We start from the raw sequence: 13,380 nt of genomic DNA on the forward strand, positions 1-13,380 counted from the left end.
GTCCCCGCTCTGTCCCCGCCTTGTCCCCGCCTTGTCCCCGCTCTGTCCCCGCTCTGTCCCCCCCGCCCTGTCCCCGCTCTGTCCCGCTCTATCCCCGCTTTGTCCCCCCAGTCCCCGCTCTGTCCCGCCCTGTCCCGCCCTGAGGCGGAGCCGCCGCCATCTTCCCTCTGCCCCGGCGCCCCCTGGCGGCGGCACCGGCGGCTCGCCCCGGCGCGGGATTACGGCACATCTCGCGAGACTTCGCCCACCTGCCCCGCCAAGATGGCGGCGCCCGCGGAGGCGCAGGGCCGGTTCCGCACCCGGGACGTGCTGGTGCCCGGCGGCCCCTCCGACTTCGGCTCCCTCCTGTTGTCGCCGCCGGTGGTAGCGGGGCTGGAGGCTGCCGGGTTCCATCGGCCGTCGCCGGTGCAGCTGAAGGCCATCCCTCTGGGGCGCTGCGGGCTGGGTGAGCGGGCGGGCCGGGCGCGGGGCCGGGGGCTCCCCGGGGGCTGCCCTGACCCCCGTGGCCGCTCTTTGCAGATCTCATCGTGCAGGCCAAGTCTGGCACCGGCAAGACCTGCGTGTTCGCCACCATCGCCCTGGACGCGGTGCTGCTGGAGAGCCCCGCCACGCAGGTGGGCCCGGGCCGGGGGTGCTTTAGGAGGGGAAATCGCTCTTTTGGGGGGAAATACGGCGTTGAAGGCCGTGAGACACAGCGCTGGAAAGCACCACCGCGCTGGGAGCGAGCTCTCAGCGCCGTCCTGCGGCTTTAATCCTCCCGTTTAATCCTTGCCCCGCGCAGATCCTGATCCTGGCTCCCACGAGGGAGATTGCCGTGCAGATCCACGCCGTGATCACAGCGATTGCCATAAAAATGGAAGGCTTGGAATGCCATGTCTTCATTGGAGGGACTCCTCTGAGCCAGGACAAAAGCAGGCTGAAGAAGTGCCACATAGCTGTGGGCTCCCCAGGTAGGGAGGAGCTTTGCTGAGATTTGTGTCCTGTGTGATCCTCCACGGTACAATAACTGGGGCTTCGGAAGGCTGGCTTGGGTTTGTTTGTTGTCATTAACAGGGCACAGCCTCAAAGGTAATTTTAAAATACTTTAAAAGTTCATCATTAGAATGTTTCAGTTCGTGTTCTTGAAACTGTTTTTACTTTTCCCTCCCCTGCAGGTCGGATCAAGCAGCTCATCGAGCTGGACTACCTGAGCACAGCCAGCGTCCGGCTCTTCGTCCTGGACGAGGCAGACAAGCTGCTGGAGGAGGGCAGCTTCCAGGAACAGATCAAGTAAGGAAACACCCTTCCCTCATGCCTGTATCATTACATCAGGTGTGTTTTGGTAAATAATTCCCATGGCTTTGTCCCGCAGTTGGATCTACTCCTCACTCCCAACCAATAAGCAGATGTTGGCAGTTTCAGCCACTTACCCTGAGTCCTTGGCTGCTGCTCTCACCAGGTACATGAGGGAGCCCACGTTTGTGAGGCTGAACCCCACGGATCCAGGCCTCCTTGGTAAGCGCATGAACAGCAGGTAGAGCGACACTGTTAGCAACAAATTCAGAGGACGAGACTAAAACCAAAACACACGCCTTTAAAATGCATGATTTTCCATAATTTCACCTGTATCTGAGTTGTTCAGTTTACGAATATTGATTCCCAGTGTTGATGTTGTGAATCTTGAAGTGGAATGAGATGGTCTTTGAAGGCCTTTCCATCCCAAACCAGTCTGTGATTCTGTATATTTAAAATACAAGTGACAAATGGAACTTTGCTGTTTCTATCATTCAAAAAATATTTCAGCCTTTTAAGAAAAACTTTTCCTGGAGGTTCTTATGCTTGTCTTTGTTTGAAGTTTTCCTTCAGCTGCAGTATCACATGATTACAGGACTACAGGTTTTTATGGCAACCCCTAATCTGTTGTTTTGGTTTCTTGCTCAGGGCTGAAGCAGTACTACAAAATTGTGAATTCCCATCCCCTTCCACATAAAACCTTTGAGGAAAAAACCCGGCACCTGCAGGAGTTGTTCAGTAAGATCCCATTCAACCAAGCCTTAGTCTTCTCAAATCTGCACAGCAGGTAATGCATTTGAAATAACATCTGGACAAAGCTTGTTTGAAAGCAGCGGTTGTAATGTCCAGCCATGGATAAATTTCTGTGCATATGGATAAATTTATGAGACCTGTGAGGTCTCAGAGCAGTCTGCAAACTTCAGGTGTGAAATACACCCTGAGGAATGCAGCGGGAAATACTGAAAATACAGAAATGCAGTCCTTGGCTGTAGAGAGTAACCTAAGAAATGCCCCGGGGTTGTTAGGCCTGGGGTTTTATTTCCAATTTTCATTGTGTGTGTTCCCTCAGGGCTCAACATCTGGCTGAAATACTGACATCCAGAGGCTTCCCTGCCGAGTGCATTTCAGGTAAATCCATTTACAACTTTCTGATTCTACTGAAATTGTGCATAAACGTGACCTAAAATAGGAAAATTAATCTTGAATCTTGCCTTGCACGGCCTCTGGTTAAATGGCTGAGAAGAACATTTGAACCTTCGTAGGTCTTTTCAAGACTCAACAAGCAAAAGAATTATTTCTGTAATGAGTGACCTGAGTTTTCAAGTTTTGTTTGTTCCTTCTTTACTCATTTGGAAGTGGTGTTTGAGGAAGTTTCTGTCTTACTTGTGACAATACAAAGCAACATTTTCTAAAATGTGAGGGGCATAAAGATGAAGAATGTAACCTGCTTTTGATTTTTATCTTCCTAGGCAACATGAATCAGAATCAGCGACTTGATGCCATGGCTAAATTAAAGCAATTCCACTGCAGAGTTCTGATTTCCACAGACTTGGTGAGCTTTTACTGCTTTCAAACAAGCTTTTTACAGATTTTATTTCAAACTTATTAACTGCTCTGCAAATTTTACAGCATGCAGGAGTATTGCGCATAAAGTTACTTCAGAGGATTAGATTTGGCTTGGAAGTGGAGAGAACATGAATGTGCTGATAAGCACCGTGGGGTTTCTGACTTCTTTTCACTGTGAGGCTCAGAAATCACCCCCAGTGCCTCATCTGCCTGCCCATGGCAGGGGGTTGGAATGAGATGATACTTTTAGGGCTCATCCAACCCAACCCATTCTGTGATCTGGCTCAAAAGTAGTTTTCAATTTATCTGTTGCTTTGCAGCTGGAAGTTTTACTCTGTGGGCAGTGTGTTGTGAGTGCCAAACATGGCAGAGATGACCCTGGGGAGGTTGGACCAGATGACCCCACTGTGGTCCCGTCCAGCCTCTCTGTGGGTCTGTATTTATTTAAAGCTCTGTTGAATTATTCAGCTCTCACTGCCCTTTTTTCCTCCTCACTTTCTGCAGACATCTCGTGGAATTGATGCTGAGAGGGTGAACCTGGTCATCAACCTGGACATGCCCCTGGACTGGGAGACCTACATGCACCGCATTGGCCGAGCCGGGCGCTTCGGTAGGGACAGCCCTGGCACCCTGCAGCTCTGCTGGGCTCTGCTGGCCCTCCTTGGGAATTAACTCTGTTCCATCTCACAGGCACCTTGGGTTTATCTGTGACCTACTGCTGCCGTGGGGAGGAGGAGAACACGATGATGAAAATTGCTCAGAAGTGCAACCTGCAGCTTCTTCCTCTGCCGGGTAGGCTCTGTGCTGGGGATGCCGCTGGGCTTGGGGGTTTTCTGCTAGTCAGAGCTTCAGACAAGTCCAGGGGGCTGATGAGGGGCTCTTCTGCTGGGGCTGCTTTGCTTTTAGTCCAGGTTCTTCACACTCTGCTCCTGACAAGTGATGTAGTGTTTGTCTTGAGCTGTCTTTGATGCCTTCTATGAAGGAAATGTTCTGGCTCTTTAAACTCTTGAAGAATTGAAGGGGTTGGTTTGTGGTCCTCACTTGATGTCTTAACATGTGATTTTGAGAAGCTTCACTTGGGTACTTGTGTGAGTTCAGAGGGAGGGATGCACTTGATTGAGTGGCTGCTTGTTTTTCTGCTGTGCAGAGCCCATCCCTCCTGGAATGATGGAGCAGTTTGAAGATGGGGAGGTAGAAGTTAAACCTGCAATACCTACAGCTCCTCTGGGGAATTGTGACACTGTGTGTCCTAAACCAGAGGAACCAGTGGTGCAGCCTGTCCAGAATGGCTTTTCAGACACACCTCAGCCTCTCTCTAATCTTCCAAGGGATAATTCTTCTGTAGAAAGGCCAAAAAAGACTCTGAAGCAAAAAAAGATAAAAAAGTGCACAAATCCTGCAAATGTAGAGGAAAATAGTAGAACCCCCCAAACTTCCAACTGTTGCACAGAACGGAGGAATCAAGTCAAACCCATCTCCAGGATGGATGCACAGCACAGCACTCAGGCTCCAGATGAGGAGGCCTTAAAAAAAAATCTTCCCAAAATTCCATGCTTGTCTTCTTTCAAAAACCAACTCACCAATCCCTGGAGCTTCTCAGATTTCGTTGAAGACTATGAGCATTTCATTAAAGAAGGGTCAGAGAGAGAGGTGGAGATTTTAAGAAGTTATTCAGGCCCAGGAGAGCAACGTGAGCTGCCCAGAAGTGGGGATGTGGAGTGGGAAGAGATGGAACATCACACAGAGATGGCAGCAAACGGGGATGTGTCTGCTGACTCTGATGGCTCAGACAGCTCCAGGGATTCCCTTAGTAGTGGGGCCGATAACTCGTGCTTTGGGGCACTTTCAGACACACAGGACCGAAATGCTGTGCCCGCAGCACGGCAGGGCCCGGCAGCTTTCTGTCCTGCACCAGAGAAGCCTTGGGAGCGATCCCACATCCCAAGGCCAAATGAAGTGAAAAAGAAAGTTCTGAAACCAAGTGCTAAACACAAGAAAAGCCACAACCATCAATTCTCCAGTCCTTCCACGAGGAGGACTGAAGAGGAGCAGACCTGCAGCTCCTGGGATGATGCTCTGCATGAGGGCTGGAGTTACGAGGACTACTGGCAATGTTACTACGATGCCTGGCAGAGCTACTACGCAGCAGTGTCCCACTACAGCAGGAGTTACTGGCAGTTCAGCTGGATGAGTGCCTACCACGTCAACTCAGTCTATCTCCGGGAGCTGCTGAAAGGTGGGGATTGATGTCCTGATGCTCCTGGTTGGGACCAGGAATGGACAGGGTCTGTGACAACAGTGCTGCCCTAAAGGACACTGATAAGGGACAGACATTGTTTGAGATTGAAGAAAAATGGGGTCTTTTTATAAGCAGCTGTGTCTGGTAAATGTTTTACAGAGGTCCAGTGACCATGTTACAATTTGTTAATAAAAGGAAAAGAAAGGATGCTCAGGTGGAATCTTTTCAATCCGAAGTAAACAAAGGATGATAAAAGGCAGCCACTTCCACGTAAGAAATGTCAGAAAGGAGAAAATACAAAGCAATCCCAGTTGTATTTCATGGAATCCCAGACTGGTTTGTGTGGGAAGGGGCCTTAAAGCTCATCTTGCTCCACCCCTGCCATGGCAGGGACACCTCCCACTGTCCCAGGGTGCTGCCAGCCCCAATGTCCAGCCTGGCCTGGGGCATTGCCAGGGATCCAGGGGCAGCCCCAGCTGCTCTGGGCACCCTGTGCCAGGGCCTCACCTCCCTCTTGCCTTGCCTTCCCTGTGACTGTTGGGTGAAGATGAATTCCCTGTGTGACTCCAGGGTCTGTTCAAAGTTGGTGATCATCCCATTTTCCCTAATTCTCTTGGTAAACACCAGGCACTGACTATATCCCTGTGAAGTGGCACAGTGAAATGAGCATCTCAATGCCTGTATTGCTAATTTAAATCCAGTTAATTAACACTGAATAAATAACATTTCTATAGCAAGGTGTGCAGCAAGCTGTGTGGTAGAGGATTTAATTATGTAGAAAATGTGCAGCAATCATAATTGGTCTGTCCCTCTGGGTGCAACAATATCAGACTTCCCACACTTACAGGAAAGCTTTAATTAGAAATGGAATTACCTATTAGTGCTAAAACTAATTGATATTTCCTGTTTGGCTTGTACAGAGCTGTCCTGGGGCAGGAAAAGATGGGAGTGCTGGCTGGCTCAGGGTGCTGACCCCGGGTTGCCTCTGCACTAATTTTGAAAGGTTTTCTTTTTGTACTTTGTTCCTGCCTTATTCCCTTTGTGTCACAAATTACTCCAGGGAGGGGTTTCCTTTTGTCTTCGTAGTTGGAAAAGGCCAAGACAGCTTGATTCTGTTTCCAAGATGATTTTTTTGCAACTCTTAACATTCCCAAAGAGGACACGGTGAGGGATGCACTTCAGTATCTGCATTATTGCTGTCCTGTGACATCCCACTGATTTCATTAATGATCGCTTGGGGAAGAGTTAATTGGTATTTAAATGCAACTCAGTGGCCTTGGTCAACACCCAAAATTCTCCAAAAGAACCTCCCAGAAGTTTTTTCGAAGAAATTACAGCATCCTGTTGGTATTTGTGGCACATACTCTGTTTAATCTGGATTGGATACATCAGGTACAGCAGTGGCACAAGACTCAATACTGTAAATGATATACAAGTTTCAACATATGCACTACAATTCCAAAAGAAGACAACAGGAAACTTGGTTCTTCTAGAAAGTTGTTCTCAAATGAAGCTACCTGCAGTTGTGTCCAGTACATTTCGTATCTGTCCTCTGATGTTTGTAAAGCAAAGCCCATTTAAAGTACGAAAATAGAAAATAATAAAGTTGAGAGCTTCTTATAACATAGAACTCCTAAAGAAAACACCATTGCATTGGAATGCCATACTGGTTTATCAAAAATAGACCATCACACCATTTTTAGAGACTTGGTTGGCCCGAGGAGCCCCCGGGAGCTCCCAGTCATGGTTGAACAGTGGGGAAGAGCATTGGTGTGGTTGGGACCTTCTCCCAGCTGAGGCTCTGGAATAGCACTGGTTTAACCCAAAGTGGGAAGGGACACACGGATACACACAGAGGAACAGACCTGACTGAGAACAGGAGGAGGGATTTTCACAAGCTCTTTGTCACCTGGTCTTTTGTTCCACCTAAAGCATTTCTGGCACAGGTTTTGCTCCCTGAACAGAAGGAGCAGTTCTGGCGCTCTGTATCCAGAATTCCCTGTGGGATTTTGGGGTGGCATGAATTGAGCTCCACTCAGTGCAAGAGGAGGTGCTCATTGCTCTACAGGCTGTATAATTGGCAGAGAGGTGAAATGACTTCTTTGAGGTCACTTAGTGGTTGCTCAGGAAATCAGGAGCAGAACCCAGGCTGCTGATGCTCAGCTCCTGATGTTCACTGCCTCCCCTTTGCTCTTACAGTTTTAGAAAGAGAAAATCACCATGGGCAGAGTTTTTGGCAAACACAAAGCCTAAAAAACTTGGGCTTTAAACCCATGGATCTACTGCAGTTGGCTCCAAGTGTTGGAGAAAAATGTATGTTTTAAAATAAAAAATTAATTGAGATAGACTGGATGGGTGAATCGTGGAAAAGGTGTTTTATTCACCTAACTTTAAAAACAGAATTAAGTTTGCAGTTCAAAGCTATTGATATTCACCAGCCCTCCACGAGTGCTGACTTTGTAACTCTGCCTTAGTCCAACAGATAAAACACTACGAAGTCCCAGGGATGTTGCAACACATAAATTAGATGTGATTTTTCATTTCCTGAATTTACAATACATGCAAGATGCAGCATGTTTGCAACCTCTTTACTTAGAAAAGCAAAATCTTGAAGGAAATTTGCTTTCTTTAGCTGGTATTAATCTGATTTTCATGCACATGCCTGAAGCTGTCTAGATGAGAATGACAAGTGCTGGGTTGCAGTACAGGTGTATTAGCAACAGGCTTAGGTTAAACAAGTGGCATTGACTAAATTTAGTCTTTCTGGCCAATTAAAGATATACATTGAATTATCCACGAACTTTATTCCACACTAAAGCCATGTGTGTTACTTGGGTTGTCTTTTCCCCTGTTCACTTTTAACAAAGGTAATTATTTAATAGATAAAAGCAGTCTCTGCGATAAGAATTTGGTGCAGAAAGTTTTATATTTCTCATGTGGAAAGGAGGGGAAATGGTGCAAGGGACTATAAATGGCAGCAAGGGAAATACAAGGAAATACAAGGAAAGAATTATGGCTGAACAGCTGGGGAAAAATCCTTGACATTGAAGTCTGTCACTCTGGAATGAGCTCTCCAGGGAGGCAGTGGGAGTCCTGGGAGAATTTGAAGTCTAATCTAGAAAAAGCAATGCCATATCACAGTGAAGGATCTTGTGCTAGTGGAGGATGGATTCAACTGTTTTTGTGTGCCAAGATGTATTATCTGTGGCCTCTTCTTTAGGGGTGTCCTTAAGATTTTTAAGGAAAATGAAAGCAAAGGGTGGATTTTGGAAAGAGTAGATGGATGTCAAAGCCTATGTGTGAAAGGTATTCTTCATCATTTGCTGCCAGCTGGGTGTGAATCCTGTTAGCAGCTCAATGCCAGGTGAGAAGAGAGGAAATCTAATGATAGAAGAGGCTGAAAATCGGTGAAAATATTTTTCCTTCAAAAAAAGCTTTGGAAAGGAAATAAAATGCTCAGAAAAAGGAGTTGCTCCTTTGATATTTTTAATATTGCTTTAGGAAAGTCTGAAAAAATAATGCCCTTCCACTTGCTTTGTGTACAAAGAATCCATTTTTATCTCTTTTTTAAAGGAACTTTTCTAAAACTCTAAAAAGTCGTAAGGAATGAGAGGAGGGGGAAGGCTTTGAACTGAAGTGCCAGCACAGCACTGAGGTTCTGCCAGGCTCATGGGGCTGTTCTCCAGAGCCTGCCCCTGATCCTGGTGCTGTTCCTGGCAGGGGGACCCCAGCTGGAGCAGCCCCTGCCCGGTGCCCGGGGACGGCCGGGAGGGCAGGGCCGGGTGCTGGTTTAGTGTCGGGGTCCAGGGACGTGTGTGAGCCCGGGGAAGGGTTGGGGTGCTGGTAAGGCAGGGCAGCACTGGGAGCACTGGAGGGAATGATCCACGTCCTTCAGGTGAAGTTCTGCCTTAGGAATTCTCAGGAGTGGCTTGGCCTGCTCTCGGTGCCGTTTAAGGATTCTGAAGTTTGGGGAAGCTGTTGTGCCTCCCTTTGGTCAGGGCCGAGGGGCCGGAGTGCAGCTCCCTGCTCTGCTGTGCGGACGCTGGTCCTTCTCCCCCTGTGCAGCCCGGGGATGCTCTGTTGCTGCCTGGCAGCCCCTGCAGGGATGGATCTCTGTCCCTGCAGCTCCCGTGGGTGCTCAGTGCCCTCCCGGGGGGGCTCCCAGGCTTTCCACAGCGCAGTCCCAGGTGCTTTCGGAAGCTTTCCTTGGGCTGCTGCAGAGGATAAAGGGAACTAATGCCTCCATTAAAAATACTTTTAGCCCTGTTCCTCTAGGCTTAGACTTCCTTAATTTTGTGTGTTTTTATCCTCTGAGAGCCTGTGCTGAGGAACTGACAGCGTGGGGCAGCACCTGCCCAGTTCATGGCAGAGGCACAAGCCGTGGTTCCCCAGCAAGGATAACAATTCCTGGTTTAGGGAAGGGAACAGAGGCTGTGGCCGCTTTGGCAATCAGAGCCCAAGCAGCCAGCCAGAAACTCCTGGAATTGGCATTCCTCCTTTTTTTAAACTCTTAAAATTGAATGTTATATTTTCTTTTCCAAAAAGTTTGTTTGCCAGCAATTAGAAGCCCCAGTAGTGCTTTGGACAAGGGCTGCCACGATGGCTATTTACAGATACAGAGATGTGAAGTGCTTTGTTCACCACTCCACACTAAATCAGGAATAAGAAAGGCAGCACCAAGAATCCAGGTGGAATCCCTGACTCTTTGTAATTTTTATTCCTGTCCCCTGTCAGCACGGGGGCATTTCACCCTCACTCTGTGCCAGTGGAGATGAGGTTGCAAAGGTGGCAAGTGGTGGAGAGCAAGGCCTCTGATCTAGAATGGCAGGGGTGCTCAGATGATGACAGTTGATGAAATTAAAGCAAAGATTAAATTAAAACATCAAGAAAAAAACTCAATAATGGTCAGATTAACTGCAGTATAACCTCCTACAGGAAGCAGCAAAAGGCAGAGCATTTTAATCTTTTAAAACAGGACTAAACATAGTTTTGGGTAACATATTACAGCACTGGAATAAATGACTAGAAGCTGGTGCAGCTACTGGAGGCTCAGCCATAGCCCTACTGTTCCTAGGATGTTGTAGGATTCTAAGGAGGGTATTGAGTTAATGCATCAGCCATCACTCACTCGCAGCAGGAGCGCTACCAAAGCAGGGTGCCAGCTCGTATGTGTAAGTCAGCGTTAATTACCTATACATGTATGAGTCTGTAATTAGTTACATGTGTATGTATATGTGCATATAAATATTACATCAGGAGAGGTTATGGCAGATGTTAAAAAAAAATCATCCCTTTGCTGAATCAGCCTCAAACACGCTTTGAGCCCTTCTTCTAACTCTGACGTTGGTAAAATCACTGCTCCGAACAGGACATGGGATGTCTTTCCCTGTTCCCTCCAGGCTGGTGGGGGCAGTGCATTGGCCTTGGAGAGGTTTGTGCCATGACCACAGGGATCAGCCAGACAGGGTGGGACAGGTGGGAGGGAACGCGGGGGATGTTCCTCACTCTGCCCTTCAGGGATCCCCCTGTAAAAGGGGGCTCCAGGAAGGCAGAACGGCAGGAAAAGGTTCCTCTTGGCAGGGGGGAATCAGTTATGTCAGGCCCATGAATTTCCTCACGGTGAATCATTCCTAGGAAGGTCTCAGGACGAGGTGCCAGTCACAGGATGAGGTACCTGGCAGTACCACACAGTGTTCTTCAGTTTTTGGTTATCTGTTAGTTCATGATTAGACTTTGCCCAAGCTAAGTGTAGAACTGTGAAAAGGAAACGCTGTCTGTACCAAGCGTTATCAAACGTTTCCCAAACTCCAGTACTGCTCCCCCTTCTCAAGCAGATCCTGTGCTGGGACTGGAGAACTGAAATTGCTGACCTGGTCTATCCCCAAAATCAATGCAGCCCAGAAGCCATGGATGGGACAACTGGAGCCCTAAGACTGTGAAAAAGCCAAATACCTCTCTGTCCATGCAAGATATTTGGCTCCGGGGTTAATTATTATCAAGTATAAATCCAGACATTATTTGGCTACTATTTACAATGGGTTATACGTCCAGTGCTAGCAAAGAAATTTCTATATAGAAACCAAAACTTAAAAATCATGGGCATACATTACAAGGAACCTCTGTTAGACTCAGGAACGCTTGATGCAGTCGAGTTCAGTGCTTTCATTCTTTGCCATTTGTGTGCACAGTATTAAAAAAGAATCCTACCTTTTTTTTTCCTTTTTAAAAATACAGAACTGTAGTCTAGTCACACTCTTACAAGTAAGTGATAACAAAAATAGAAAGCAGATACCCAGGTGGGACTAAAACTCTACTAAAGCCTGTCTCTTTTTTTTGTTGTTGTTTTTGCTTTTCTCCACAAATATGTTTCCACAGACAATAATTAGCAGACAAACACACTGTTTGCAATTGCACTGTATTGACTTAAAAGGTGGATACAAAATAGTCTAAATCCAGGGTGGGAGGTGTGTGTGTGCGTGTGGGTGTGCACAGGGGTGCTGGCACACCTGGGGTCCTGCTGGGCACCCACCCTGGCAAGGCCCTGCCCTCGAGTTCGGTGGCTCTGCACACTCACACACACACACACACAGCGATGGGGGGACTGCTGTGACAGGTGGCTTCTTTTGTCTAAATTTTTCCTATAAAAGAAAAAAAAAAAGTGAAATTTTGGTTGGTTTAAAGGTTCTGCTCCATGAAGAAAAAAAAAAAAAAAATCACAAAATCCATTGTTTTTCACCTTTTCAGTCATTTCCTCATGAATAAATATTATCCATTAAAAACCTTTAAAAAGGTGCTGCGATACACAGTGTTATATTTCCATTTGCTTCAGTGACTCTCTGGTTGCCATGATGATTCCTTCCTCCAGCCTCTGCAGCTGCTTTTTGCCCCGTGCCACGGCACAAGTCGCTCTCCACGCAGGCTTTCCCTCCATCCAGCCCCTTCCTCCCTCTCCCCCTCGTGCCTCAGTCCGTGTCTGGAGAAGCTGCCCCGCTCGGGCCCCTCGGTGACAAACGCCGGCTCGGTCCGTGCCGGCAGCAAGGAGGGGGCGCGGAGGTGAGCAGGGAGAGGGGCTCCGGGCTCCCCCGGCCCTTCCGCGCAGGACGCGCCTTACAGGGCGGAGACCTTGACGATGTTGGTGGTGGCCGAGCTGGGAATGTTCGTGGCGTGGCCGGGGCTGCCCGGGCCGGGTCTGCTCTCGCCCTCGGGCGTCAGCGCCGGCGGCGTGGGGATGCTGATGATGGCTGTGGTGATCTGGGCAGCTTTGCAGTTCGGTCTCAGCCCATCGTCTGATTTCATGTTGAGGCTGGAACGACTAGAAAACAAATTTAGTGCTTGGCTTGTTTTTCAAAATGAGGTAGTAGAAAGGATGGGAATGGTTGTGGTTCTTAATCAGGATCTTATTCAGCTGAAATATTCAAAGACTCCACTTAAACGTCCCCCCCTCCCCCGTTCCTGCAAGGCACCATTTATGTCTACACAGATTACACCAAGCTTTGGTAATGTTCCCCCTGGTTAGGATACAGCTTTTCACAGGGCAAATTGTTCTGTTTCCATTTCCTTCTTGCATAATTCTAGTTTATTTAAAAGGACATCTAAATACACCGTCCTGTGTACTGCATCTTTTCAGAGCACAGGTAGTTCTTTCTGAGAAAGATGTTGTCTTCCTTGCATTTCAAATACCTCTTTCATATTCACTGTCCCTTGATCTTTTCTATTTTATTTCTCTCTGCAGTAGTTTCAAGGATCTGACAGCTGGGAGCATTCTTATTAGATCTGCATCAATTGCATCCTATAATTAATTACAGAGGGAAAATGATAGGTTGATTTCTGTGCATCTGCACAGCTACAGGAGTCTGCTATTACCAGCCCAACATGTTCATTTTCAACACAAGGCCTGTCCTTTCAGAATGTAAAGCTCCCAGTTGGGAAGTGGCTGCTGTTGTTACCTCGGAGTGACTCACCAGAGGATGGTTTTTGATCTCTCAAACGCCAGGAATAGAACCCACTCCACTCCCTGGATGCCTCGGGCACAACCTGAGAGTGGGGCAGCCTCAGGCACTGGGTGCTTCTGCCAGTGGCAACCAGTACACCCACTTGGTTGCATTCCACATGAAAAACAGCTGAAAAGCTTTTTTTTCTCTCTCCATCCTTGCACAGTTTGGTAAGCAAGTGAAATAAGTGTTGACTTTTAAAATATCACTGGCATCTGATTTAGCACCCAGAACAGTTGACACTCCTGTGAATTACTGCTTCAGGTGCTGGTTTAAAATATTGTCATGTTGAAACTGAAATAGCTGGAGACT

General features: G+C 47.7%; 2 protein-coding genes across 7 annotated transcripts in view; one reads left to right on the forward strand and one right to left on the reverse strand.

Moving 5' to 3' along the window:
* The first annotated feature begins 235 nt into the window (after nucleotides 1–235).
* DDX20 (DEAD-box helicase 20) lies at nucleotides 236–5,284 on the forward strand. The gene is made up of 11 exons (XM_042013291.1): nucleotides 236–445; nucleotides 520–614; nucleotides 782–950; nucleotides 1,155–1,269; nucleotides 1,352–1,494; nucleotides 1,921–2,059; nucleotides 2,342–2,400; nucleotides 2,742–2,824; nucleotides 3,343–3,448; nucleotides 3,529–3,630; nucleotides 3,986–5,284. The coding sequence occupies exons 1-11, from the start codon at nucleotides 262–264 to the stop codon at nucleotides 5,083–5,085; spliced, it is 2,295 nt and encodes a 764-aa protein (XP_041869225.1). The 5' UTR covers nucleotides 236–261; the 3' UTR covers nucleotides 5,086–5,284.
* A 1,137-nt stretch (nucleotides 5,285–6,421) lies between these two features.
* The window catches only part of KCND3 (potassium voltage-gated channel subfamily D member 3), a 113,176-nt gene continuing 106,217 nt past the window's right edge, over nucleotides 6,422–13,380 (reverse strand). For all 6 annotated transcript variants that reach the window (XM_042013297.1, XM_042013292.1, XM_042013295.1 and 3 more), the window contains one exon: nucleotides 6,422–12,389. In XM_042013297.1, the coding sequence (XP_041869231.1) occupies nucleotides 12,185–12,389 (205 nt within the window). In that variant the 3' untranslated portion in view covers nucleotides 6,422–12,184. The remainder of the gene's footprint in view (nucleotides 12,390–13,380) is intronic.

The sequence above is a fragment of the Corvus kubaryi genome, unplaced genomic scaffold (genome assembly GCF_017639235.1).
Source record: "Corvus kubaryi isolate FWS band 111438036 unplaced genomic scaffold, C.kubaryi_AGA036_p1.0 split1-37355, whole genome shotgun sequence".
Taxonomy (NCBI): domain Eukaryota; kingdom Metazoa; phylum Chordata; class Aves; order Passeriformes; family Corvidae; genus Corvus; species Corvus kubaryi.